Raw genomic sequence first — 23,622 nt, forward strand, 5'->3', positions numbered from 1 at the left:
CTGTCCAGGTCCCTCTGGATGACATGGACCTCACTGGTTCCACGTGGGGATATGCTGAAGAGAAATAATCGGCAGCCCAGAGCTTCTGCTTTGGTGTTGCAGGGTGAGAAACGAGAAAAGATCTTGGGAGAGCATTGCTTCTGTTGGGATTTCTGGGAGGAGCTGTGTGTTTGGGTGCTTTGAGGAGGGGAAAGAGGAGGGGACCTGACTGGTTTGTATCTGCCTGTTTATGGGGGCTTTGCCTCTTTCTCTGTACACCTGATCTGGCACTGTGGAGACAAGGATTGGCAGACTGAATGCCCCCCAGTATGTGTGCTGGAGATACTCTTAGGGTTCAATTCTGAACAGCGTCACTCAGATGGTTGTGTCTGTTCTCTGATGCTCAGCCATGTCACAACTGTGAGACCTAACCTGGCTCCTGATGCTTTTGCTCGACCATGAAGTGAAAGGAAAGGGGAGGTTTATGACTTTATGACTGCGGATGCAGAAGTTGAAATGATTCGGGTCCAACGTGTGGACAAACATAACCAGTTCTTTTATATGTTTCGTGTATCTGGCTGTAAAAGCGAGGGTGTGAATGAGTACAAAGAGAGGATTCTGCTTTTGTAACGCTGGTTATGAGCAAGGGAGGAGTTGTCACTTGCAAAGGATTTGTTTGAGTATTTTATTTCCTACTTAAGACTTTAAATATAGGAAATGAAGATCAGTGCTCAGGCTAGAAGAAAGCAGTGTCTTGAGGAGCAGCTGATAATGGAATGATGGATGATTGGATGCAGGTATCCTCTCAGGAAAAATTGCTGATACACGAGCAGTAGAGAGTCACAGTGAAAGGTCAGACCTGGTGTTTTGTGGGCATTAGGAGGAGAATCGTGAGGAGCTCAGCCTGGCTAGAGCTGTGAGATCAGCAGCAGATGCCTGCCAGGCTGTGAGCGCAGAGAACATTCCTTCTGTCCATAACTGCGATTCGGTATTCCGAGGTCAGACAAAAAGCACAGTGGAGCTGGGGTGTAAAAACAAGGCAGGGTTCCTCAGGTGGGGGTCACACTGCTGCTGTTAATGCTTTAGCACCAAAATGTGGTTTAAGGTGATGCTTTGCAGATGATTGAAGACTTCAGGATCACTGAAAGGGAAATGAGGAGGAGAATGGCCAAACAACCGTTTTGTTGTGGTTCTGCTGAAGGAAGGCCACTGAGGAGGAGATCTGTGAGGTGAGATGGCCAGGTAAGTGAAGCATCCAGTTTGGGGATGGGTGTAGTGTCTCAACCCTGGCGTTCTTTCCTCTCTCTCTCGAGCTAGGGTTTGAGTAGACTGTGTCTCAAAATCCAAGCCAAAACCTGATCTTACAGAGTTTGAAGGCTCAGCATTCTAAAAATAAATACTATGCTCAAGTGTGTAATCTGGAGTGGGGTTCATCCTGCTGATTCCAGCAGCTAAAAATCTTAACACGCAGTCCCAGCCCAGCAGTATGAGACTTGAGAGGACAACTCATCCACTCCTAAAATAGGTGAGATTTTCTGCTCATGGAGGTGCCTGGCTCTCACTGTTGGCTACGGGAGACTTCACTTGTGTGGTATACATGAGATTCTACGAGACAGGTGAGTGTACGTTGCACCGTACATCATTGCACCACGATGGCTGCGCTTGCTCAGGGCTGGCTGACTCCTGACACGGATGTTGGAGCACCTTTCCCAGGGAAGTTCTGGCTTCCTCCCCACACTGAAAACCTAGGAGGATTGCAAGAGGAGAATGTCAAACACGGTGAGATGCAACACAGCCCAAGCTTGTCGAGATCCAAGCTAATGAGCCCGTAAGGGACTTGTGCTGTGTGTGATGCTCAGCGGATGCACTGCGTGGGGCTGCTTTGCTCTGCGTGGGGCTGGTGTGTCTGAATGTAAATTCTGGGTGCTCAGCAAAGGGGCAGGTGCATTTGAACACAAGGAGTTTGTTAAATTAGTGTGAACTTCAGTTTGCAAACGATGCTGAGAAAGCAGGCGTTGCCATGCTGTCTGAATTTGCTCTCGTGGTACTACATCTGCAGGGCAATCTGCTGAGTTGTACATGGGGAGGTAACAGCTGGGTCTGCAGCGAGGAGCTCCTTGTGCTGGGAGGGCTGGGATGATTTATTTGGGTTTTCTAGAATGTTTGATTGTCACAGTAGACAAAATGTGGAGCTTGAGATGAGATCACTGATGAGCTGTCATTCACCAATCGCTTGGGCTGAGTCTATCACCACGAGGTTGATGGATAAAACCCATCCTCTGCTAAATGCTTTATAGGATGTGGGGGAAGGTTTTCAGCTGAAAGAGAAAAGATTGAGATGAGATCTTAGGAAGAAATGTTTTTCTGTGAGGGTGGGGAGGCCCCGGCCCAGAGAAATTGTATTTGCCCCACCCCTGGAGATGTTCCAGGCCAGGTTGGATGGGGCTTGGAGCTACCGGATCCAGTGGGAGGTTTCCCTGCCCATGGCAGGGGGTGGAACTGGATGGGCTTTGAGGTCCCTTCCAACCCAAACAATTCTATGAAAAAGAAATTCCTTAGGGAAATAAATGGGTACAGTGAATCAGGGAAGAGGCAAAGACAGACGACCCGACACACACTCACCAGGAGGCGTTTACTGCTTAAGGGAGTGTTCAGTGTGGCTGAGCCTTGTGTATCACTTAGAGCTGCTCTGGAAACCTGATTTAACAGAGAAACCTGGTGATTTAATAAATTTAAATACTTTGCAAACTTCTTGTGGAATGGGATTTTCAGCAAATCATTCTACAAATTTGCAAGGATTAATTTAGAAACTGATAGTGGTTTAGGTTAAAGAATGGAAGATTTGGGCTGTTTTTCACTTCTGTTGATTTGGTTTTATTTTGCTGCGTGTTATAACCTTGAGCTGTTTTGTTCTATTTTTCAGTGTCAGTAAAACAAAGCAAGGGGTTTTGTGAGGGGAAGACGGGAAGGACGCGGCGCTCTCTGCTGACTCCCTGGGCCATTCCAGGGGCCGCCAGGCTGCGGCTGCTCTATATATCCCTGAAGGTATTTAAAAGACTGGTAGATGAGGTGCTCAGGGACGTGGTTTAGTGGTTGATAGGAGTGGTTGGACTCGATGATCCAAGAGGTCTTTTCCAGCCTGGTGATTCTATGATTCTATAAAGTATAGATTGTATAAATGTGATGTAAAAATAATACAGAAGTTCAAGTCCCTGCTCAAATCTCATCACTTTTCTAAATTCAGAAATGTAGAATTAAGTCCTGCTGTGGGAGACGCTGAACATCACAGAAAGGAACCCGTTCTTGAAGACGAAGGCATCTAAACCATGGGTTATATGTAGGAAGGAGCTTCTTTCTCTTGGGTGAAGCTTGCGCTCAAGGGTGAAGCGAGCTGAAGGGTCATTTGCAAGTTAGTTTAAGCTTAGTGTTTATCCTGGATTGCATCCTCAACTTCACCAAAACCACTGGTGAGCTGTCATTCCCCAATCGCGTGGGCTGGGTCCATAACCACAAGGTTGATGGATCAAACCCATCCTCTTCTAAATGCTTTGTAGGACATGGGGGATAGTTTTCAGCTGAAAGAGGGAAGATTGAGATAAGATCTTAAGAAGAAATTGTTCCCTGTGAGGGTGGGGAGGCCCTGGCCCAGGTTGCCCAGAGCAGTGGTGGCTGCCCCATCCCTGTAGGGGTTCCAGGCCAGGTGGATGGGGCTTGGAACAACCGGTTCCAGTGGGAAGTGTCCCTGCCCATGGCAGGGGGTGGGGCTGGATGGGCTCTGAGGTCCCTTCCAACCCAAACTCTTCTATGATTCTATGAACAGGTAGATTTTCTGCTGGTGTTTGGCCATAAGGCCAATGGCTGCTTCTGCCTTTCGTTTTGTTTCATAATCACAGACCTCATCAACACCTTTCAAAGGGATTTTGGTTTATGGAAATAGCTTTTTGTGATTTTTTTTTTTCTCAGTGGAAATAACACCTGGGTATCAAACAAATTCCTTCCCCCAGTTGCTCTCCAACTTTGTTCCAATTTTATACACTCCAGCCATAACCTGGGGAACATCTGTAGCACAGTGTCAGCCGAGATGTTTATATTTGTAATGAAAGCAATGGTTTCCAATGAAAAAAACTTAGGTTTGGTGCTTGTGTTCTCTCTGACCACCACATTTCTGTGTCATGTGTTTGCCTTGCACTGTCGGTCTGGAATCCAGTTGCAGGGAAATATGGAAACAGCTTAGTGTTTTCATTGCTGCAATGGCAAGAGGCACCTTTTCTTTTCTTACAGGTATCTGGGAAAAATAGCGTGAAATGCTCTGAAGATGCAGTGTGTCAGTCAGTGAGATTGAATCGTATTTGCCCTTTTTTTGAGGGAGTTTACTATGTGGCATGCCTTGATTTCACAGAATCATAGAATCATTAGGTTGGAAAAGACCTTTGAGATCATCAGCCGTACCTGTTGACTACTAAATCATGTCCCCAGGCACCTCATCTACCCACCTTTTAAACACCTCCAGGGATGGGGACAAAACCACCTTCGCGGCAGCCTCTGCCAGTGCTTGACAGTCCTTTCTGTGAAGAAATTTTTCCTAATGTCCAATCTGAACTTCCCCTGATGCAGCTTGAGGCCGTTTTCCTCTTGTCCTATCACCTCTCACTTGGGAGAAGAGACCAACACCCACCTCTCTGCAACCTCCTTTTGGGTAGTTGTAGAGAGCGATAATGTAATTTTGCCAGTTGTGGAGCACATAATGTCACCTCCGTCTAGTCCTGGTGCTCCTGGATGTAGTCAAGACAGAGTTATCTCCTTCAGATGATGCCCAGTGGCTTTATCCAGACTCTGTGCTGCTTTCTTGTCTTCTGGCAATCTCTTGTCCCTCAACCACTGGTGAGTTTCATTGAATCATAGAATCATGGAACAGTTTGGGTTGGAAAGGACCTTAAAGATCATCCAGTTCCAACCCCCCTGCCATGGGCAGGGACATCCCACTGGATCAGGCTGCCCAAGGCCCATCCAAGCTGGCCTTGAACACCTCCAGGGATGGGGCAGCCACAGCTTCCCTGGGCAACCTGTTCCGGTGTCTCACCACCATCAATGATATGGACAGCGAGATTGAGTGCACCCTCAGCAAGTTTGTGGATTACACCAAGCTGAGTGGTGTAGTTGCCACACCAGAAGGACGGGATGTCATCCAGAGAGACCTGGACAGGCTGGAGAAATGGGCCTGTGAGAACCTCATGAGGTTCAACAAGCCCAAGTGTAAGGTCCTGCACCTGGGTCAGGGCAATCCCCGATTTCAGTACACGATGGGGGATGTAGTGATTGAGAGCAGCCCCTGCAGAGAAGGACTTGGGGTGCTGGGGATGAGAAGCTCGACATGAGCCAGGAACGTGCGCTCACAGCCCAGAAACCAACCTTGTCCTGGGCTGCATCCAAAGCAGCGTGGCCAGCAGGGTGAGGGAGGGGACTCTGCCCCTCTGTTCCTCTCTGATGAGACCTCATCTGGAATACTATATATCCAGTTCTGGAATCCTCAATGTAAGAAAGAGATGGAGCTGTTGGAATGGGTCCAGAGAAGGCTACAAAGATGGTGGGAGGGCTGGAGTACCTTCGCTACGAGGACAGGCTGAGAGAGTTGGGGTTGTTCAGCCTGGAGAAGAGAAGGCTCGGGGAGAACTCAGAGCAGCTTCCTTTACTGAAAGGGGCTCCAGGAAAGCTGAGGTGGGGCTCTTAATCAGGGAGGGCAAGGACAGGACAAAGTGGAATGGTTTCAAGCTGAAAGAGCAGAGATTGAGATGAGATGAGATGAGATGAGATGAGATGAGATGAGATGAGATGAGATGAGATGAGATGAGATGAGACTAGACGACATGACATGACATGACATGCGATCTTGTTTCGCTGTGAGGGTGGGGAGGCCCTGGCCCAGGTTGCCTCATTCCTGGAGGTGTTCAAGGCCTCTCCCCAGCTTTCCTGAAGCCCCTTTCAGTACTGGAAGCTGCTCTAAGGTCTCTCTGGAGCCTTCTTCAGGCTGAACAACCCCAAGTCTCTCTGCCTGCCCTCATAGCAGGGGTGCTCCAGCCCTCAGATGGGCTCTGTTGCCTCCTCTGAACTCTCTCCAACAGCTCTGTTACCTTCCTATGCTTGGGTGGTGCGTCCAGCTGGTGATGGATAATCAGGGGAGGAAGGGGCATCCTGGGGTGCTGCAGAGGTCTTTTGATTTGAAATATGATTAGTTTTCCTTTTGCAAATGACAGAACTGCTCCAATTAATGAAAGTAATGTTGAAGAAGGTATAAAGACCTAACCAGCCTAGGAGGAAAGGGCAGGAAAAGCCAGAGTTAACAGCAGTGCCTCGAGCTTACCTTGACAGCGATTTTGATGCTTTGGCGGCTTTTTGAAGTTAATAGGGAGAAGAAGACAAGTTTTTGTGCAAAAGCTGGTTTATGGTATTTAATAACTTCTGCTTTTCATTTGGCAAAAGTAGAATTAATGTTTCTTCTAAATGGGAAATTTAATACCCCTGACTCCAGCACAAAGGATTATACACGGGAAATGTTTTCTTAACGTGCAATTGGAGAATAGTTCAGTGATGTTAGTGGGAGCTTAAGCTGCTTCCACGAGTCTTTAACGCTGTGGCAGTAAAGACAAAGAGAGAAGAGAGGATAAGATGGCATTTCAAGAGAGAAATTAATTTAATGATACGAATTGTTGGTATAAAAGGCTTTTGTGGAGGCAGCTGCCCTGGGTTTTAAGGCTGTAATTGGAATTTGAACTTAGGGACAGATCCTTAGCTGGGAAAATCAAAGCGGTTGCAATTTGGCCAGATCAATTAGTTTCACTGTAATAAACCAGCCGGTAAAACCACGCATACAGCTGGTAGACAGAGTGGGTCCCGCTGTTTGTGCCGAGCAGAGCGCTCCAGCCAGCTGTGCCGCCTGGAACGGCTGGGAATCCAGTTATGTCCAACTTGGATTTTGAGCTCTAGACAAAACCCCACTTAATCTTAGTTTTTAGATGAGAACCTAGTAATAAAAAAAAATATCAATTTAAAAAAATAGTCTCTATAATAAGAAAATAAAACCGTATAGAGTGCAGCCAGGCCAGCGGATCCGGGCTGCTGACCTGGACTGTCAGGTTTTGTCCCATCTCTGCTGCTTTCTTGTCTTGTCCAATGCTGGTTTTCTACACCCGCTGCCCTCCCCAGCCTTCAGAAGAGCTGCTCTTGAAAGAAATCGGAAGCAGAAACCCTTCAGGTCTCAACTACTTCAGGGCAGCAAGCTCGCAGCTGTGTCCTCGGTTGTGGGGATGAGCTGGCTCTCTTCCCCTGGCACGGTGTTTGCTGGAGAGTCCCAGTTGTTAAAAGGAAAGAGAATTTTCCCACTTGTTGTGCCAAGTAAGGCCTTTATCTTGCAGAGATGTGACATTCACAGTCAGTGTTTAGCACGAAGCTCCCATTCCCAGAACAGGAATGCTGTGCTCTACACCTGACAGATGTTGTAATGAACTCCTGTCTGATCGAACAAAGTTTCTTCCATCATTTCGATCACGTTGTCTTTGGGATGCAGCTGCGAGGTCTCTGCAGGAGGAAACTTGTCTGTGTTGCTTCCTGGATCCTGCTGCAAAAGGAAAAGAAAAGCAGTTTTAGACCCTGCAGCTACGCTGTCTGTGCAGTCACTGTGCCTCCTGCTTCCCCAGGGTGAGCTGTACGTACCACGGGGCGCTTGGGGGCAAAGTCTTTCTCGCAGATGTGTGCTATGATACCGGCAGCCAGAGCATCCCCAAGGACATTGGTCATAGTTCGGAATCGATCCCTAGAGGAGAGAGAGCCATGAGGATCCATTCGGTGGTCAAAGCCAATGTGCCTGAAGTCTTTTGTGGTTTCGAAACACATCAGCCTCCATCCCTAATGTCTCTAGCACTGAAGGCAAGTTGAGATAAAGGCAGCTGTGCAAATACTGAGAGAAAATGGTATCTGCGATGTTGGTGTGACCCCGGCACTGTGGAGGCGGTGAGGCTGCTTTTGTCTCATCTCGCTGGGCTTTTCAGTGCATTGTCCTGCCTGTGCTGCTTCCCAAACTGAGGCATCCTCAGCATTTTCACTCATTTTGGGGGTGAGCTGCCTCAGCGAGCCATAAACCTTCTAGAGGTGCCTCTCAGGAGGTGAGATCTTGTCTATGCAGCACAGCAGCTCTCACATCAGCACACCGGGCAGGTGAGGGTGCTGCGTACTGTGCGATGCACAACTGAGTGTGCGTGGTGTCTGGGTTCACAAGTTTCACCTGAACAGTTAAACTTCTTTTATGTGAAAGAATGAAAAAAGCAGCCAGGATACTCGATGTTGTTCCCTGTGTCCAAGGTAACTGGGAAGGATGGATTGGCAACCCACCTGTCAACCATGTAAACATCAGCATCTACTCTATGTTGTTTCAACTAGCTAATTTGATTTGTTTCTATCTTAGTGCTCTAAAATGGCACGTCTCCCAGACTGCCTAGGGTTGGCTTCTGTTTGTCTGGGACAAGTGTAATCATCAGGTTTTGTCTCCAGATCCACCTGGTCTTCATCCATCAGGATGGATGCCAAGGAAGTCTGCCTTCCAATGTGACCGTCTTCATCCGATGAAGACAGTCTTATTGGAAGGCAGACATCCTTGGTGTTGGATGCATTCCTTTGAAAATGTCATCCTTACTTTTAGAAGCTCCAGAGGTGTTTTAGATGTGGTGAAATATGGGTTTGAGAGAGAAATTGCCTATTAAATGCAAGAGGGGGATTTGCTACATCTGTTCAAGAACTGACACTCTGGTTTTCTGCTGTGATTTGGTGTGCAACCAGCTCGTGCTTTACCCTGTTCCCGCTTTGACGTGACATCTGTTTCTCTCTCCTTTTTGCTTCTTAATTATGCTGATGTTTGGGAAATAGAAACAGCAAACTGGATGAGCCCATATTGTAAATAATAATCACTGGTTTATGGTTTGTTATTGATTTCTCTGACAGACTTTTTTTTTCCCCTGGAGATCATGCTTTTCCCCCCCCCCCCCCAAACAAACATGTTTCTACCCCTTTTGTCACTGTCTTGTAGTTGTTTGAGTCTTCCAGGCTAATTTTACCTTCTCCTTGTGCAAAGCTGGATACCTCTCACCCTGCCTCACCAACCTTGTTCCTTTTCCAGGGTTAATATTCCACCAAAACAAGTCCTGTATCCTGCACCGCTTTGCCTTGGCACTTGTGCTGTCCACCCTGCTGTGTTCACAGAGTGGACAGCGTGGAAAAGACTGGGACATGAAGTATTTCTAGGGAACATGTTACCTGGCAGCCTTAGACAATAATGCTTCATGGAGACAAGACTATGCACCTACTTTCCCCCTTTTCTGCCTCTCACTACAGAGGACAGCAGCGTGCTTTTGGTCTCATAGAGGTATAAATGTGCTTATGTTTCAGAAAGATCCTTTTGTTTGAGACCTCCAACTGGTACAGTCAGGTAAGAGCTTAGATAAAAGATCAGGACAAGCTGGTGTTTCAAACTGGGGACCTTACTTGAGAGAGTGCTTGGATTCCATCAGTAGTTCTCCTACATACTGGCACTGGGCAGCGATGGGCACCTCGGAACAGAAACACCTCATTCGCTCCTATAAGAGGTTTTGCCTGTGGATATCATGGGATGTTTCATAGAATCATAGAATTGCTTGATTGGAAAAGACCTTTGCAATAATGAGTCAAACCATGCCTGTCCACTACTAAACCAGATCCTTGAGCACTTTGTCTGCCCATCTTTTAAATCCCACCAGGGATGGGGACTCAACCACCCCCCTGGGAGCCTCTGCCAGTGCCTGAGAACCCTTTCAGTGAAGAAATTTTTCCCAGTGTCCAATCTGACCCTGCCCTGGTGCAACTTGAGACCATTCTCTCTCATCCCATCATCTGTCGCCTTCAAGACTCTACCACTCAGCTCCTGGCCTTGTACTGCAATCCCTCAATCTCCATTTGCCTTCATGAGAGCTGCTCCAAGTCCATCACCGTGCACCTGAGCACCCCCATGACGTTGCATATAGGGGACACTTACAGAGCCCAGTCAACGGCGATGATGAGTGTGATGTCCTCGGTCGGCAGCCCCACAGAAGTCAGCACGATGACCATCGTAACAAGGCCGGACTGGGGGATCCCGGCCGCCCCTATGCTTGCAGCTGTGGCTGTTATGCTGCAAAGAGAAGGGGGCTGCCGGTTACTGGGGGCTGGGGTGTCTCTTTAGAAAAAGCAAATTTTCATGGCAAAGAAAGTTATTCCTGTTTGGAAGGATTGGATTGAATTGGATTAGGTCTGGCTTCCTCCACCTTCCTGCTCCATGAATCACGGAATGGTTTGGGTTGGAAGGGACCTCAAAGCCCATCCAGTCCCACCCTCTGCCATGGGCAGGGACACCTCCCCCTGGATCAGGGGCTCCAAGCCCCATCCGACCCGGTCTTCAACCCCTCCAGGGATGGGGCAGCCACGACTGCTCTGGGCAACCTGGGCCAGGGCCTCCCCACCCTCGCAGCAAAACATTTCTTCCTAAGATCTCATCTCAATCTCCCCTCTTTCAGCTGAAAACCATTCCCCCTCATCCTATCTCTGCACTTCCTTATCCCTCCCCAGCTTTCCTGCAGCCCCTTTCAGCTCTGGAAGCTGCTCCAAGGTCTCCATGGAGCCTTCTCCTCTCCAGGCTGAACAACCCCAACTCTCTCAGCCTGTCCTCATACCAGAGGTGCTCCACCCTCGGATCATCTCTGTGGCCCCCTCTGGACTCACTCCAACAGCTCCATGTCCTTCCTTTGCTGAGGGCTCCAGGTGGGCTCTCACAAGTAGTAGTAGAGGGGGAGAACCCCCTCCCTCGACCTGCTGCTCACCCTTCTTTTGAGGACATCCTATTCCTGAAGGGGATTAAATGATAACTCCTATAAACCCTTCTGTGCTAAGAGAATTCCTCCCCAGTCAGGTGTTGACCTGCTCTGACTATGCCATTTGTTCAAAGCCTGACTTTTCCCCCAGGCAAAGGCAGTGACTCTGCTCCGATCCTGCGGGTGCGGAGCCTGAGCTCTCCCTGGCCGCAGTGCAGGGTCTGGGACCTGCTGCCTCTCGCCCTGTTCCTCAGCTTTCCAGCAAACTTCCCTCTGGGCAGTGGCAACAGCTCTGCCGGATGGGAAAAGTGTGAGAGGTTGTCAGAATGTTTATGAACAGAGAGAACTAATTAATCTGCCACAAAGAAACATTTACCTTATTGTTATAATTTGTCCAAAATCCAACTCGTATTCATTGACTTGGGCAATAAAGATAGCGGCAACCGCTTCGTACAGGGCTGTGCCATCCATGTTGATGGTGGCACCGACGGGGAGGACAAATCGTGCCACTCGTCGGTCGATTCCGTTGTTTTCCAGGAGACACTTCAGAGTGATGGGCAGAGTTGCTGAGCTGCAGAACAAGAAATGAGCCGTAATTCTCTCTGCTGTTGAGCTGTATAAATAGGAATCAATGTAACAGTGTAGAAACGGGGTGGACAGTACAATGGATAAAAAACTGGTTGGATGGTCATATTCAAAGAGTAGTGGTGAATGTCTGGAAGTCCAGATGGCGATCCGTGACGAGTGGTGTCCCTCAGGGGTCTGTACTGGGACTGATGCTGTTCAATATCTTTATCAATGATCTTGACAGTGAGATTGAGAGCACCCTCAGCAAGTTTGTGGATGACACCAAGTAGAGTGGTGTAGTTGCCACACTGGAAGGATGGGATGTCATCCATAGAGACCTGGACAGGCTGGAGAAGAGGGGCTGTGAGAACCTCATGAGGTTCAACAAGGCCAAGTGTAAGGTCCAACACCTGGGTCGGGGCAATCCCTGTTTTCAGTATATGATGGGGGATGATGTGATTGAGAGCAGCCCTGCAGAGAAGGACTTGGGGTGCTTGTCAATGAGAAGCTTGACATGAGCCGGCAATGTGTGCTCTCGGCCCAGAAACCAACCGTGTCCTGGGCTGCATCCAAAGCAGCGTGGCCAGCAGGGCGAGGGAGGAGATTCTGCCCCTCTGTTCCTCTCTTGTGAGACCTCATCTGGAGTATTGTGTCCAGTTCTGGAATCTTCAACATAAGAAGGAGATGGAGCTGTTGGAATGGGTCCAGAGGAGGCTACAAAGATGATCGGAGGGCTGGAGCACGTCTGCTATGAGGACAGGCTGAGAGAGTTGGGGTTGTTCAGCCTGGAGAAGAGAAGGCTCCAGGGAGATCTTATATCGACCTTCCAGTACGTGAAGGGGCTACAGGAAAGCTGGAGAAGGGCTGTTCATAAAGGCTTGTGGTGACAGGTTAAGGGGGAATGGGTACAAACTGGAGAGGGGCAAATTTAGATTGTACATTAGGAAGAATTTCTTCCCCATGAATGTGGGGAGGCAGTGGCCCAGGTTGCCCAGGGAAGTTGTGGCTGCCCCATCCCTCGAGGTGTCCAAGGCCAGTTTGGATGGAGCTTGGAGCAGCCAGATCCAGTGGGAGGTGGAACTGGATGGGCTTTGAGGTCCCTTCCAACCCAAACCATTCTATAATTCCAGGATTCTACAACTCTAGAGCAGAGAGGAGGGAGAAAGCCTGGTGGGGACAGAGCTGGAGACCCAAGATCAGGCGGAGATCAAGTAGTTTGGAGTAGCAGAAGAGCCCTGCATCAGTCGGTGCTGGGGCAGGGAAGGACAGTCTTGGATGGTTTGATTGAGATTATGTGAAGAAGAAACGTTACAGAGGCCAGGAAAACCCTTTGCCTGGTCAAATGGCTTCTAAGAAAATGTTTTAATTTGCCTGTCTCCTGGGCGGGAAAGTGATTTCTGATACAAAGCTCCTTCATTTTGATCAAGAATGTTTTTCAATGAAAATAAAATAGATAAGAGTAATTCATAATTATGAAATCTTATAAAAGTAGACAGCGCTTTTCTTTGGAGGACCTTCAAGTGCCCAGGAGTTGATTTAAAATGTTTAGGAAAGTGTTCAGAAGAGCTTTTGATGTTTTCAGTTAAGACCCAGAATCATAACCCCACGCTGTTTTATACGGCACCCACAGTAGCGTGATTTGAATTCTTTGAAAGAAAGCTGACTACCGCAGTGAGAAGCTCACAGACACAGACAGACACAGACAGACATACAGACATTCAGACATTGCTGAAAAAAAACAGAGAGCGAGTGGCAAAGCAACTCGAGCTGGTTGGGTCTGCAAACACACCAAGGCTCTTCCCACCTAGACCAGGGCAGCGCCAAGCACTCCGCTTCCTACTAAAGGTGGAAGAGACCTCGTGTTAAATGGTGTTGGGGCGTAATTTCTCTTTGTCTGATTTATTCCTGTTCTCCTGCAGCTCGCCTGGCCGTACACACCCTCTGCCTCCACTACGCCAGACCCCTTCTCAGCTGTGTCAGCATCTTTCAGCCCCGATTTTGTACCTGGAGGATGTCGCCAAGGCAATCAGCAGGGCTTGTAGGATCCCCTGGATGAAAGCAAAGGGGTTTTTCTTGGTGATGAGGGCAAAAAGCAGAGGTAAGAGAACGAGTCCGTGGATGGCGAGCCCTGACACCACTGTGATGGCATACAGTCCCAGCTTCTGTCCGATAACCGATGGGTCTTCCATCTCCAGGATCTTTCCAGCGATGAGAAATACGATGCCAAAGGGGAAGTACCTGCAAGGAATAAGCATAAGGAATTCTTTCTGAGGATGCAGCAATCACCGGAGCTCTACACGACCTCCTCACAGGATTTGGCACAGCCATATGGAAATCCAGCGCTTGCCGGGGATGCTTGTAGAGGCACAACCGGCATTACCGTTAGAGGGCAGGGAAGAAAATAACTGAATCAGTCAAACCAGATTTACCAAACTGCCATCGAGACAATCTTCATAACAGCTTCATTCAGGCACTGGCACACGTTAACCAGCGGGGTTCCTCGCTCGCCCATTCTCCCCAGGAGAAGTCCTGCAACCAAGCACATGTATTTATGTTACTCATCAGGGTGGGAGCAGTGGGTGTCATGCCGAGTGTTCTGAAGCTCTGGTGGGCACAGAATGAGTTTCACTGGGCAAACTGACAGCAGGTCAGGCTTAATACGCATCTCCACTTGCTCATACAGGTCGTGGTGGTTCTCTGCTCCAAGGGAATACAAAGCATCCGGCCTTTTCTCAAAGAAGCTTAGATACAGGCACTAAGCCACCAGTCTTAATTCTGTTTTTTTCTTTAATGTTGTTGCATTAAACTCATTCCAGGCTAATTTTCTGTTGAAGCAGCACTAGAGCAGAAATCTGGGGATAGTCGGAGAGATTACGGTGCTTTCTGGTCTTGGCCAGTGAGGAGGTTTCTCAGGTACACGTTGAGCAAAAGGAAAAGGAGTCTCTTGAGTATTTGCCCATGGAGCTTCTCAGCTGGTGCATGGACTTCTGTGTGGTCCCATTGACTAAAATGACTAAATACCCTGGAGGTATTTAAAAGAGGTGGATGAGATGCTCAGGGGCATGGTTTAGTGGTTGATAGGAGTGGTTGGACTTGATGATCCTGGGGGTCTTTTCCAACCTAATGGTCTGTGATTCTGTGACTTTTGAAGTGCTGTGCAAGTGTCTGCTTTAGCTTGGAGAAGAGGCATATAGTCAGAATCTTCCCTTGTCCCTCTCATCCCTCTTCAGGGCTGAGACTCCTAGAGAGCCTTGACAGGTAGTTGGGTCTCTTGGCTTGCTCAGAAGACAAGATGAGTCAGAGTCATCTTTGCCAGGGCTTTCAGAGCTGTGACCAAGTTCAACACATTTAAATCTTAGCTCTGTGCATGTTCATCCTGTATATGGTGGCCACAATAGATGGTTTCAAAAAAAATCCATTTCTCTTCAGGTCCTGGAGACAGCAGATGTGGAAAAGATCACCCTGGCAAATGGACAACTTCACTTGAGTAACTTTAAATCTCTGCCTTTTCTGGCTTTCAAAAGGCATGGAGGTGACTGGAGATGCCCAGTGTGAGTGAGAGGCAGCTGGGCTGTGGTACCCCTGTTAGCATCCACCACAAAGCCACCACCAGCATGGACACCTCAGTCTCACAAACCACCCAGTTTTGGTATTGGACACAAATACCCTTTGCCAAGATCTTAACCAACTTCCAGATCTGCAAGGATCTGCTGATCCCCATTTCCCGTGGCACAGAGCTGCGCCGCCTGCCCTTCCCTGTCCCTCTTCTGCCAGGCAAATCCCATTAATTCAACCTCTCCTCACAGGTAAATCTTCCTGTGGATGTAGGAGTGCCCTTTCCCAAGCTGTCCAACCCCAATGCACTTCGAGGAGCTCTTATCCACCCTGAGCAGGACCCGGGGAGCGCAGCTGGGTGCGCGGTGCTGGCTCCAGTGATCTGCTGCACCCTAACTCGGGGCTGATCCTCACTCCCACGCTGGCAGGCAGGTGGGCTGGTAATCTCAGAAGAGAAAAGCGGCTTCTACTTGCTTGTTTGGCTGGGCTGGAGGAGGGCACGTGTGCTGGGAGCTGGAGCTCGGCACGTTCCCTGAGCGTCTGTGGTCGGCAGGTGCTGGTGGTCGCTGGGACAGGAGTCTTCCATTGAGTTGGCTTTTGTTGGAAAGGGGCTTTACCTCTGCCCCATCTTCTTCAGGCACTGCTTTGTGGCCTTTAAAACTGCCCTCTCTCCTGATCTGACAGCAGCCTGCTATGCTCCAGCGCTTGGGCTGGCTACGCTGCCTCCACCGTGCAAATCCTCTAATTGGCTTTTTGGTTCCTTATACACTTAAGGTCAAGCTCCTTGCCCTCACCTCTTAATCTACACCTAATCCTGCCCCCAAGCTCATCTCATCGCCTCCTACCCTTCCCTCCTGATTCTTCTCTTCCTTTCTTGCTCAGTGTTGCACGCAGTGTCCTCTATTATGCTTTGAGTCCACTCCAAGTTCCTCCTTCCAAGGACTTTCTCTCCTTTAAGCCTTCTTCCTCACTGTCCCTTGCACACGTTTTCTCCATCCAACCCTTGCTTCTTCTTCTTCCTTCCTGAAATTGCTGTCGAGACCATTGCCCGCACAGGATTGCAGGCTGTTCAGCACGGGAAGCTTGTTGCCTTCTTCAGAAAGCCCTGCTACAAATTTCCATGCCTTTGTGACTGGCACTAAGCCTGACCCAGCTCTCTCCTGGTCAGGGAGGATGAACACTGCCAGCGTGATGGGTTTGTAACGAGCTGTGTCCAAGGGGGCATCTGCCAAAGCTAGAACTCACTTCATCAGGCTTCATTAAAAGGACCCTCCAGTGTACGTGATGGTTTCAAAACCCTCAGGACCCGCGCTTGGGCTGTGAAAGCTCAGATGGAAAATCTGGGAGAAAACATCCTCCTCAGTGTCTAACACCAAACATGGAACAGGTTGCCCTGGGAAGCTGTGGCTGCCCCATCCCTGGAGGTGTTCAAGGCCAGGTTGGATGGGCCTTGGGCAGCCTGATCCAGTGGGATGTCCCTGCCCATGGCAGGGGAGGTGAAACGGGATGATCTTTAAGGTCCTTTCCAACCCAAACTATACTATGATTCCATCATTCAAGGATTCTGTGATTCATTTCTGAGCTCCGCTATGGATGGTACTGACAAAGGTGTTGGTACGAGCTCCGTGCTGTACCCGTTTCTCCAGGGATTTGAGCAGCTGCAGCTAAAATAACCTCGTCCCTCTAAGCATCTCGACCTCAGTTCACAGCCCAGGGGCCACAGGTACCACCCTGGGCTGCAACCACTGCTGGTCAGGGAGCAGCGCGGAGCCCCGTTCCCTATCGAGCGGGTACCTATCGTTGCTGAGAAGATGACAATTCCCAAGACGTTCATCTCATTGCTGGTCCCGGGCAAGGTCCTGTAGGTCATCTCAGGTGGTGGTGTCAGCTCAAGGAACACCGGCCGATGAATTTCGGGGTTTTCATCATCGGGTGCAAAGTAAATAAAACTGAGAGATTTCCCTGGGATCTTTGGAAAGCCGGGAGACTTCACCACCGGGACAATAATGGTTCGATACTGGAACAAAAGCAAAGCCGTGAGGTTACGGTCCTGTTGACACTGGGTTCCATCCTGCTACAGGGCAAAACCAGCACTGGGCTGAGTGGTCCTGGAGGTTCAAAGTTTGTTTTTCAGGCAGTAAAAGGCAAAAGTAAAAGGTGAAAAGAAGAGAGACAAGACACAGATAGGGAGAACTGTGGTTGCTCGCTGCAGACTCAGCAGAGCCGTCCTCCAGCTGGTCTGGGCTCCTCTGGGCCCGCACAAAGGATTTGTGAGCCAGGTCCCTCAGGATCCTGCGGCCGCGCTGGGGAAGTGGTGTGGTCCTCATGGAGACACCCCTTTACCCGCCCCATCCCTTTCCTTCTGGGGGCTTTACAGGTGCTTTCCCAATGCTGAGAGTTCACTCATTTTCCCTTCTCCCTTCCACCCTACTTGGCCTCTCCTTGGCCTCTCCTCTTCCTCCACCCCAACCTCTCCTCTCTCTGCGCCCCCCTCGGCTGCTGCTCCCCCATCCCTGGCGACTGAGAAGCCACTGCCCGAGGGTGAGGTCTGAGGGAAGAGCTGTGCTGCTTTGGGGCAGGAGCCCAGCACCTTCCCAGTGAGCAGAAAGCAGCTGGGGAGCGGCAGGGTGGGGAGGGAGGCAGAGGGAAAGAAAGGGACTTATGTCCAGGCTTTGTTTGAGAAAGAGCTCCTGGATGGGGAGAGCAGCCCCACCTGGAGCTGAGCACCATCCCAGCTGCGGCGCCGGGTGGACTCACCTGCTGGAACGAAGCTTCGATGAGGTTGGAAGGGAACATGTTTCTGGAAGAGAGCAATGGCGCAGGGGTTAAAGCATGTCATGAGGACACAGGGAACGACCTGGGGAGCATCTCTGGTGGGACAAGAGGAGAACCACTACAGCCAACAGCAGCTCATGGCCCTGTGCTGAGGGTGAGGACCAGCTGGAAGCTGAACCAAGAGCAGGACTGTGAGCCACGTGTAAACTGGACTCCTGGGGAGCCAGAGGCTGGGACGGAGCCCGGGCACCTCCAGCTCAGAGCAGGACAGCCTGCAAAGCTGAGGCGGGATGCTCAGAGCCTTGTCCAGGCCATCAAATGCCTCCAGAAATAGAGATTCTCCCCCAGCCCCTGGGTCTGTGCTGCACCACAGTTCACCCTTGTCCACTGCTTTAATCCAGCCCCGGGCCAACTCCTACTGATTTTCTCCTTGCAAAGCCCAAGGACCTGCAGGGCTTGGCACATCCCACCTGTAGCTGTGGAGTGAGAATTGTGGAATTGCAGGGAATTTAAACCTTCCTGTTCTCTGCTGCCACGTCCTCTTTGCTGGTGGTACTGGGAGGGGGGCAAGAGGGTGGCAGAGTGGCCACAGGGACACGTAGGGAGGAATGAACTCCACGTCACTGGGCTTGGAGGTACGGGTGTGGCCAGTGGTTCTCCTGTTTCCCTTGAGATTTCGGTACCTCCTGGGAACTCAGTGCCATGTGGGAAGATCTTGTCCACTCCCCCATCTCCATCCCATCCCTGCAAGGGCTCTGAACCCACCCTGCTGCCTCTTCCAGAGCCCTGTGCTTGCTGGTGACATTGATGAGGAGCTCTTCCCCCTCTTCTCCTCCCTATTCTCTGAGATGCCATCGGGACCATGGCTCCTTCTGAAACCCTGTGTTGTACCTGATTAAATCCAGTAACGCGTCAGCTGAGCTGAGCACCACTTTCCCCACAGAGTAGTCATCCTTCTGGGCGGCTGCGCCAGGGTGGATGCTGACCACGAGGATGATCCCAATGGTCACTGCCATGAAGGTTGTCCAAAGGTAGTAGGTGATGGTGATCACCCCCATCTTCCCGCATGCCTTGGAGTCCATGGTGGCCAGCCCGGACATGAGACTGAGTGACAAGACTGTGGTCAGTGCCTGCTCTCAGAACTGCTCAGGATGCGCCTGATGGACAAAATCTCCATGGTGGGAGACTTTTCCATAGATATTTATTCAACCAATGCTTAAGGGCATCCCCAGCTCTTGCACATTTGTGTTCCTGTGGGATCCCACACCCAGGATGGGCGACTGGCTGAGCTGCGAAGGGCAAGGTGACCCTCCCTGAGTCCTTTCTCCAGGTCTGGCCGTGTTTTCTGTATTCCTCATGGGGTAAGAAGTAAATATTCTCACTGTGTTCTGGTGGTGACTAACCAACACTACTCTTTTTTTTTTGTGATACCGGCCTCTTAAGTCTCTGCCGCTTTGTGCTGCCGCTGCGAGTCTCTGGGAACAGAGGTATTAGTGAGGCTTATAAAATCCTGGTGGGGATGGACCTCCAGTACAGGTAAGCTTTCTTAAGAAGCAGCCCATAAGCTACTTCTAAACAAAACTGGACTAAAAATAGAGAGGGAATTACAGGCTGCACCCACAGGGAGAGCAGGTGGGAGTGTTTGGGGGCTGCAGCGAGCCCCGTGTGCTCGCAGACCCACACCGAGCTCCTGCCCACCAGGTTTCACTGCTCTGGCTCCCTCGGGGCCCCGCAAAGCCCTGGCTGAGCCAGACAGTGTGTTCAGCAGTGACTGACGGTCCCTAGGTGGGACGTGATGGAAACAGAGGCTGCGAGGATGAACCCCACCCTTGGGGACACACAAGGGACAGCTGGCCAACCCACAGATCCCCTCCAGCAGCCACATGTCCGGGAGGAGAGAGGGACCCTGAGCAGCTGAAGAGGTGGAGGTGGGTGAAGCTTTCCAGCGTGAGGCTTGGGGAGGTCTGGAGCTGAGCACCAGGTTGGACAAACCCATCCCCAGGGCATACCAGGTCCCCAAATGGGACAGCACAAGAGTGGGAAGACACCACCATGCCATCATTAAATAAGAAAATAGCTTGGTTCAGTTCAACATGCAAGAAAATCCCATGAGCCCCAGTCAGACCCTGCGCCCGCAGGGGGAGAGCGGTCATCTGGGATGGCTCAGCATCACTGGACTGCGAGGAGGGCTCGGGAGCCAGGGAGAGCCCAGGCAGCGTCAGGGAGGGTGGGAAACACTGGAGGAGAAAAGGAAGTGGGTCCACAAGGGCTGATACCGAAAGGGCCAAGTGTGGCCAGGATAGAGACCACACTGCTCCCAAAAATGACCCAAAGTCAAGTGGGACAACAAGTAAACTCTAGAAAATATTAGAGAAGGGATGTCCTCAAGGGAACCAAGTGGATTGCTTGGGTATTTCTAAAGAGAACGTGCCAGCAACTGTTTATAATATGTCAGCTTTTCAAGTTCTTACTTACATTGAGTGTGACTCTGTTTGCTCTTATTCCTAGGGCTGGATGAGCTAGTAGAAGTGGGATTTGCAGACCTAGATGCAGCATTGAGAGATGCTTGTGATTTCTACTTGGACTTCCTCAAACCCCTCAAAATAAGGAAATCTGCTTTGAGTTTAACATCTGCCCGTTAGCAACCACTCGTGGGTGGTCCCACATCACCAGCTGACTGGGCCCAAAAAGAAGAAAAACACCCAGGCCAGCACAGGTATCTGACCTGGATGCAGGTGTCCACCAAAGAGTTGGCCAAGACCATTGCTGGGAAATGGGGCTGGATGGACACTGAGCCAGGAGATGGTTCTTGGTTGCTGGCTGCTTGGGGCTGGGGTTTTACACACTCTGGGCAGTTTTGGGGTGATCACTTCACCATGGTGGAGTTATGACAGAATCATAGAATCATTAGGGTTGAAAGAGACCTTAGAGATGATCTAGTTCCAACCCCTCTGCCATGGGATGCCATCCCACTGGATCAGGCTACCCAAGGCCCATCCAACCTGGCCTTGAACACCTCCAGGGATGGGGCAGCCACAGCTTCCCTGGGCAACCTGGGCCAGTGCCGTCTCCTTCTTATGTTGAGGATTCCAGAACTGGACACAATATTCCAGATGAGGTCTCACCAGAGAGGAATAGAGGGGCAGAATCCCCTCCCTCCCTGCTGGCCACGCTGCTTTGGATGCAGGCCAGGACACGGTTGGTTTCTGGGCTGTGAGCGCACGTTGCCTGCTCATGTTGAGCTTCTCATCCCCCAACACCCCAAGTCCTTCTCTGCAGGGGCTGCTCTCAATCACATCATCCCCCATCATGTACTGAAAACAGGGATTGCCCTGACCCAGGTGCAGGACCTTGCCCTTGGCCTTGTTGAACCTCATGAGGTTCTCACAGCCTCACTTCTCCATAGAATCATAGAATCATTAAGGTTGGAAAAGACCTCTAAGCTCATCCAGACCAAACCCACCATTCCCACTAAACCACATACCAAAGTGCCACACTTACTGAAAACCTCCAGAGATGGAGACTTCACCACTGCCCAGGACAGCCTCTTCACTCTTTAAGTGAAGACATTTTTTCCTGCTATACAATCTGAGCCTGGTGCAACTTGAGGCCATTTCCTCTCCTCCTATCACTTGTTACTCGGGAGAAGAGATCAGTACCCACCTCGCTACCACCTCCTTTCAGGTAATTGTAGACAGCCTCTTCTCCAGGCTAAACAACCCCAGCTCGCTCAGCCACTCCTCACAGGGCCTGTTCTCCACACCCTAGGAGTTGTTCTCCAGACTATAGATGGTACGTTAGAAGCAGAAGATGATGTCTCACCTGGAAGTGATCAAGGGCAGGATCAACATCTTCAACATCCTCATGAGGAGCTCTCCAGGAAAAGAAAAATACTGCTTCTCCTGCACATAGAGCAGAGGCGTTGTGTCAGGCGAAAGCTGAGAAGAGGACACTTATTGTGGGTTGGATTAAGGGCTCAGACTTGATAAATTTGCCTTTTCCCCATCTAGACCCAGCTCTGAGCTTGGTTCTGAGCTAGCAGCCATTCCCTGAAGCACTTGGAGCTGTGGTTAACCTGGCTGTCCCCTACCAGGAGCTGGGTCAGGGATGGGAAATACTGGCCACGTAGGAAACCTGTCTGTGAACCGGAGGTGGGGTTGTGGCAGATCCCCTTAAAAAAACATCCTTGTGTCTATTGACCTCTGGGGAATGGTCCCCAGGGCCCCATTGCTGACTCCTCCCAAACATCGCTGCACTTGTTATTGGAGAGCAGAGGCTTGACTGCATATGCAAACTGAGTGTTGCCTTGTGCAGGCAGCAAAAGGTGGAAATTCCTTGTGGCTGCTGATGGCAAAGCTGAGCTCAGAGAAAGTCCAGGTGTGCAGCCCACATGTGGTGCGGCTTTTTGGTGAACCAAGGGAGGTTTCCATCCCGTGGTATCTGTCCACCCCCTACACTCCTCATGAAGGCATGGGGTAGGGCTGCCTGGAGAGAGACCTCCAAAGCCCAGATCCTACAGCCATGATCATGAGAAGAGCAAAGGGTTTACTAGACCAGCAGCCACCTGACCAGCATCCCTCCATCTACCCACCATCCATTTGTCACCATCCATTCATCCACCATCCATCCATCCTTACCTCCACCCACCATCCATTGATCTACTATCCATCCATGCATGCATGCATGCATCCTTACCTCTACATACCATCCATTTGTCTGCCATCCATCCATCCTCACCTCTACGCACCATCCATTCACCCACTATCCATCCAACTATCCATCCATCCATCCATCCATCCATCCATCCATCCCTCCCTACCTCCACCGACCATCTATTCACCTACCATCCATCCATCTCTCCATCCAAACTCTTGGCTATTGAGTTCCTTCCATGCCTCCATCCATCCCTCACCCCATCAATCCATCCATCTTCCTTCACGGGGAGGAAAGCAGGGACCGGCTGCTTCTGCAGCCCCTCATCTGCTGCTGGGGACCATGTGCAGGGCTGTGGCAACAGGGCAGGATGGGACAGGGGCAGAGGATGAATGAACTCAGTGCATGGCAGGATGAGGAGCAGGAGCCCCAGGCTCTGCTGGCCCCAAACGCGGTGTGGGGAGGCTGCTGGGGAGATTACACCAGCTTCAATTAAGTAACAAGATTATCCCCACAGCAGCGGGTGATGCTGGGAGGGCATAATTGAAGTGACAAGACTGCGTAATCCATTGGGTGACATGGGGATGTTCCATCCCTCCAAAGCAGTCTCCCCCCTCCTGCGCTCAGCCAGCCTGGCTGGAGATCAGAGCTGAGCAGTGGCAGAGCCACCCGATGTCGTTAAAGCCACATGGCTTCTACTGCGGTGACATTTCACAGCACAATGCTCCAGGAAAGTGCCGAACAAACACCTCTGTTCAGTGGCATTTTCTCCAGCAGGTTTATCTCCAAGGGTCCTTGGAGGAAGGCCTTTGGGCTCCCCGCCAACCCTGGAATTACTTCTCCTGGGCCTTCTCCAGGAGAGTGGATGGGCTCGGGTTGAGCATCACGCAGCTGGGGAGAGTGATGGGAGGAGCTCCTCCCTCGGATGCCGGCACTGCTGTTGGGGGTTGGGGGATCCTGTTACTGAGCATCCAGCAGCTGAGCACTCATTCCCTACTTTCCCATCCCTATCCCACCTAGAGGCTCCTGCAGCTCCATCTCAGAGTCCCTCACTCCCAGTGGAGGGAGGCAGGATTTGTCCCTGCAGCTTCAGCACTTGTTGGCAGCTTTTGGTCAAAAAAAGAAAAGCCTCAGGGAGAAACGAGCCCTGCAAGATGGTTTTCTTGGGCAGGGAGCCTTTTGCGTTTGGGGCTGTGCTCACGCCGGGGCCCTTGATGATGAAATGATG

The 23,622-nt window shown here is 50.6% G+C and overlaps 1 protein-coding gene across 2 annotated transcripts; it reads right to left on the reverse strand.

Moving 5' to 3' along the window:
• Nucleotides 1–5,988: 5,988 nt before the first annotated feature.
• On the reverse strand, nt 5,989–23,561 carry LOC104062071 (excitatory amino acid transporter 5). Of its 2 annotated transcripts, none has more exons than XM_054050177.1 (11): nt 22,586–23,561; nt 21,564–21,643; nt 18,633–18,845; nt 17,724–17,766; nt 16,761–16,983; nt 13,841–13,940; nt 13,416–13,649; nt 11,221–11,415; nt 10,034–10,168; nt 7,687–7,786; nt 5,989–7,591 (listed from the first exon to the last, which is right to left on the reverse strand). In XM_054050177.1, exons 1-11 carry the CDS (start codon nt 22,640–22,642, stop codon nt 7,454–7,456), a joined length of 1,518 nt encoding a protein of 505 aa, XP_053906152.1. In that variant the 5' UTR covers nt 22,643–23,561; the 3' UTR covers nt 5,989–7,453. The 2 variants fall into 2 exon arrangements, with proteins under 2 accessions (XP_053906152.1, XP_053906153.1); XM_054050178.1 differs by having other exon boundaries at nt 5,991–7,591; nt 22,654–22,885.
• Between the last annotated feature and the right edge of the window lie 61 nt (nt 23,562–23,622).

The sequence above is a fragment of the Cuculus canorus genome, chromosome 27 (genome assembly GCF_017976375.1).
Source record: "Cuculus canorus isolate bCucCan1 chromosome 27, bCucCan1.pri, whole genome shotgun sequence".
NCBI classification, from domain to species: Eukaryota; Metazoa; Chordata; class Aves; order Cuculiformes; family Cuculidae; genus Cuculus; species Cuculus canorus.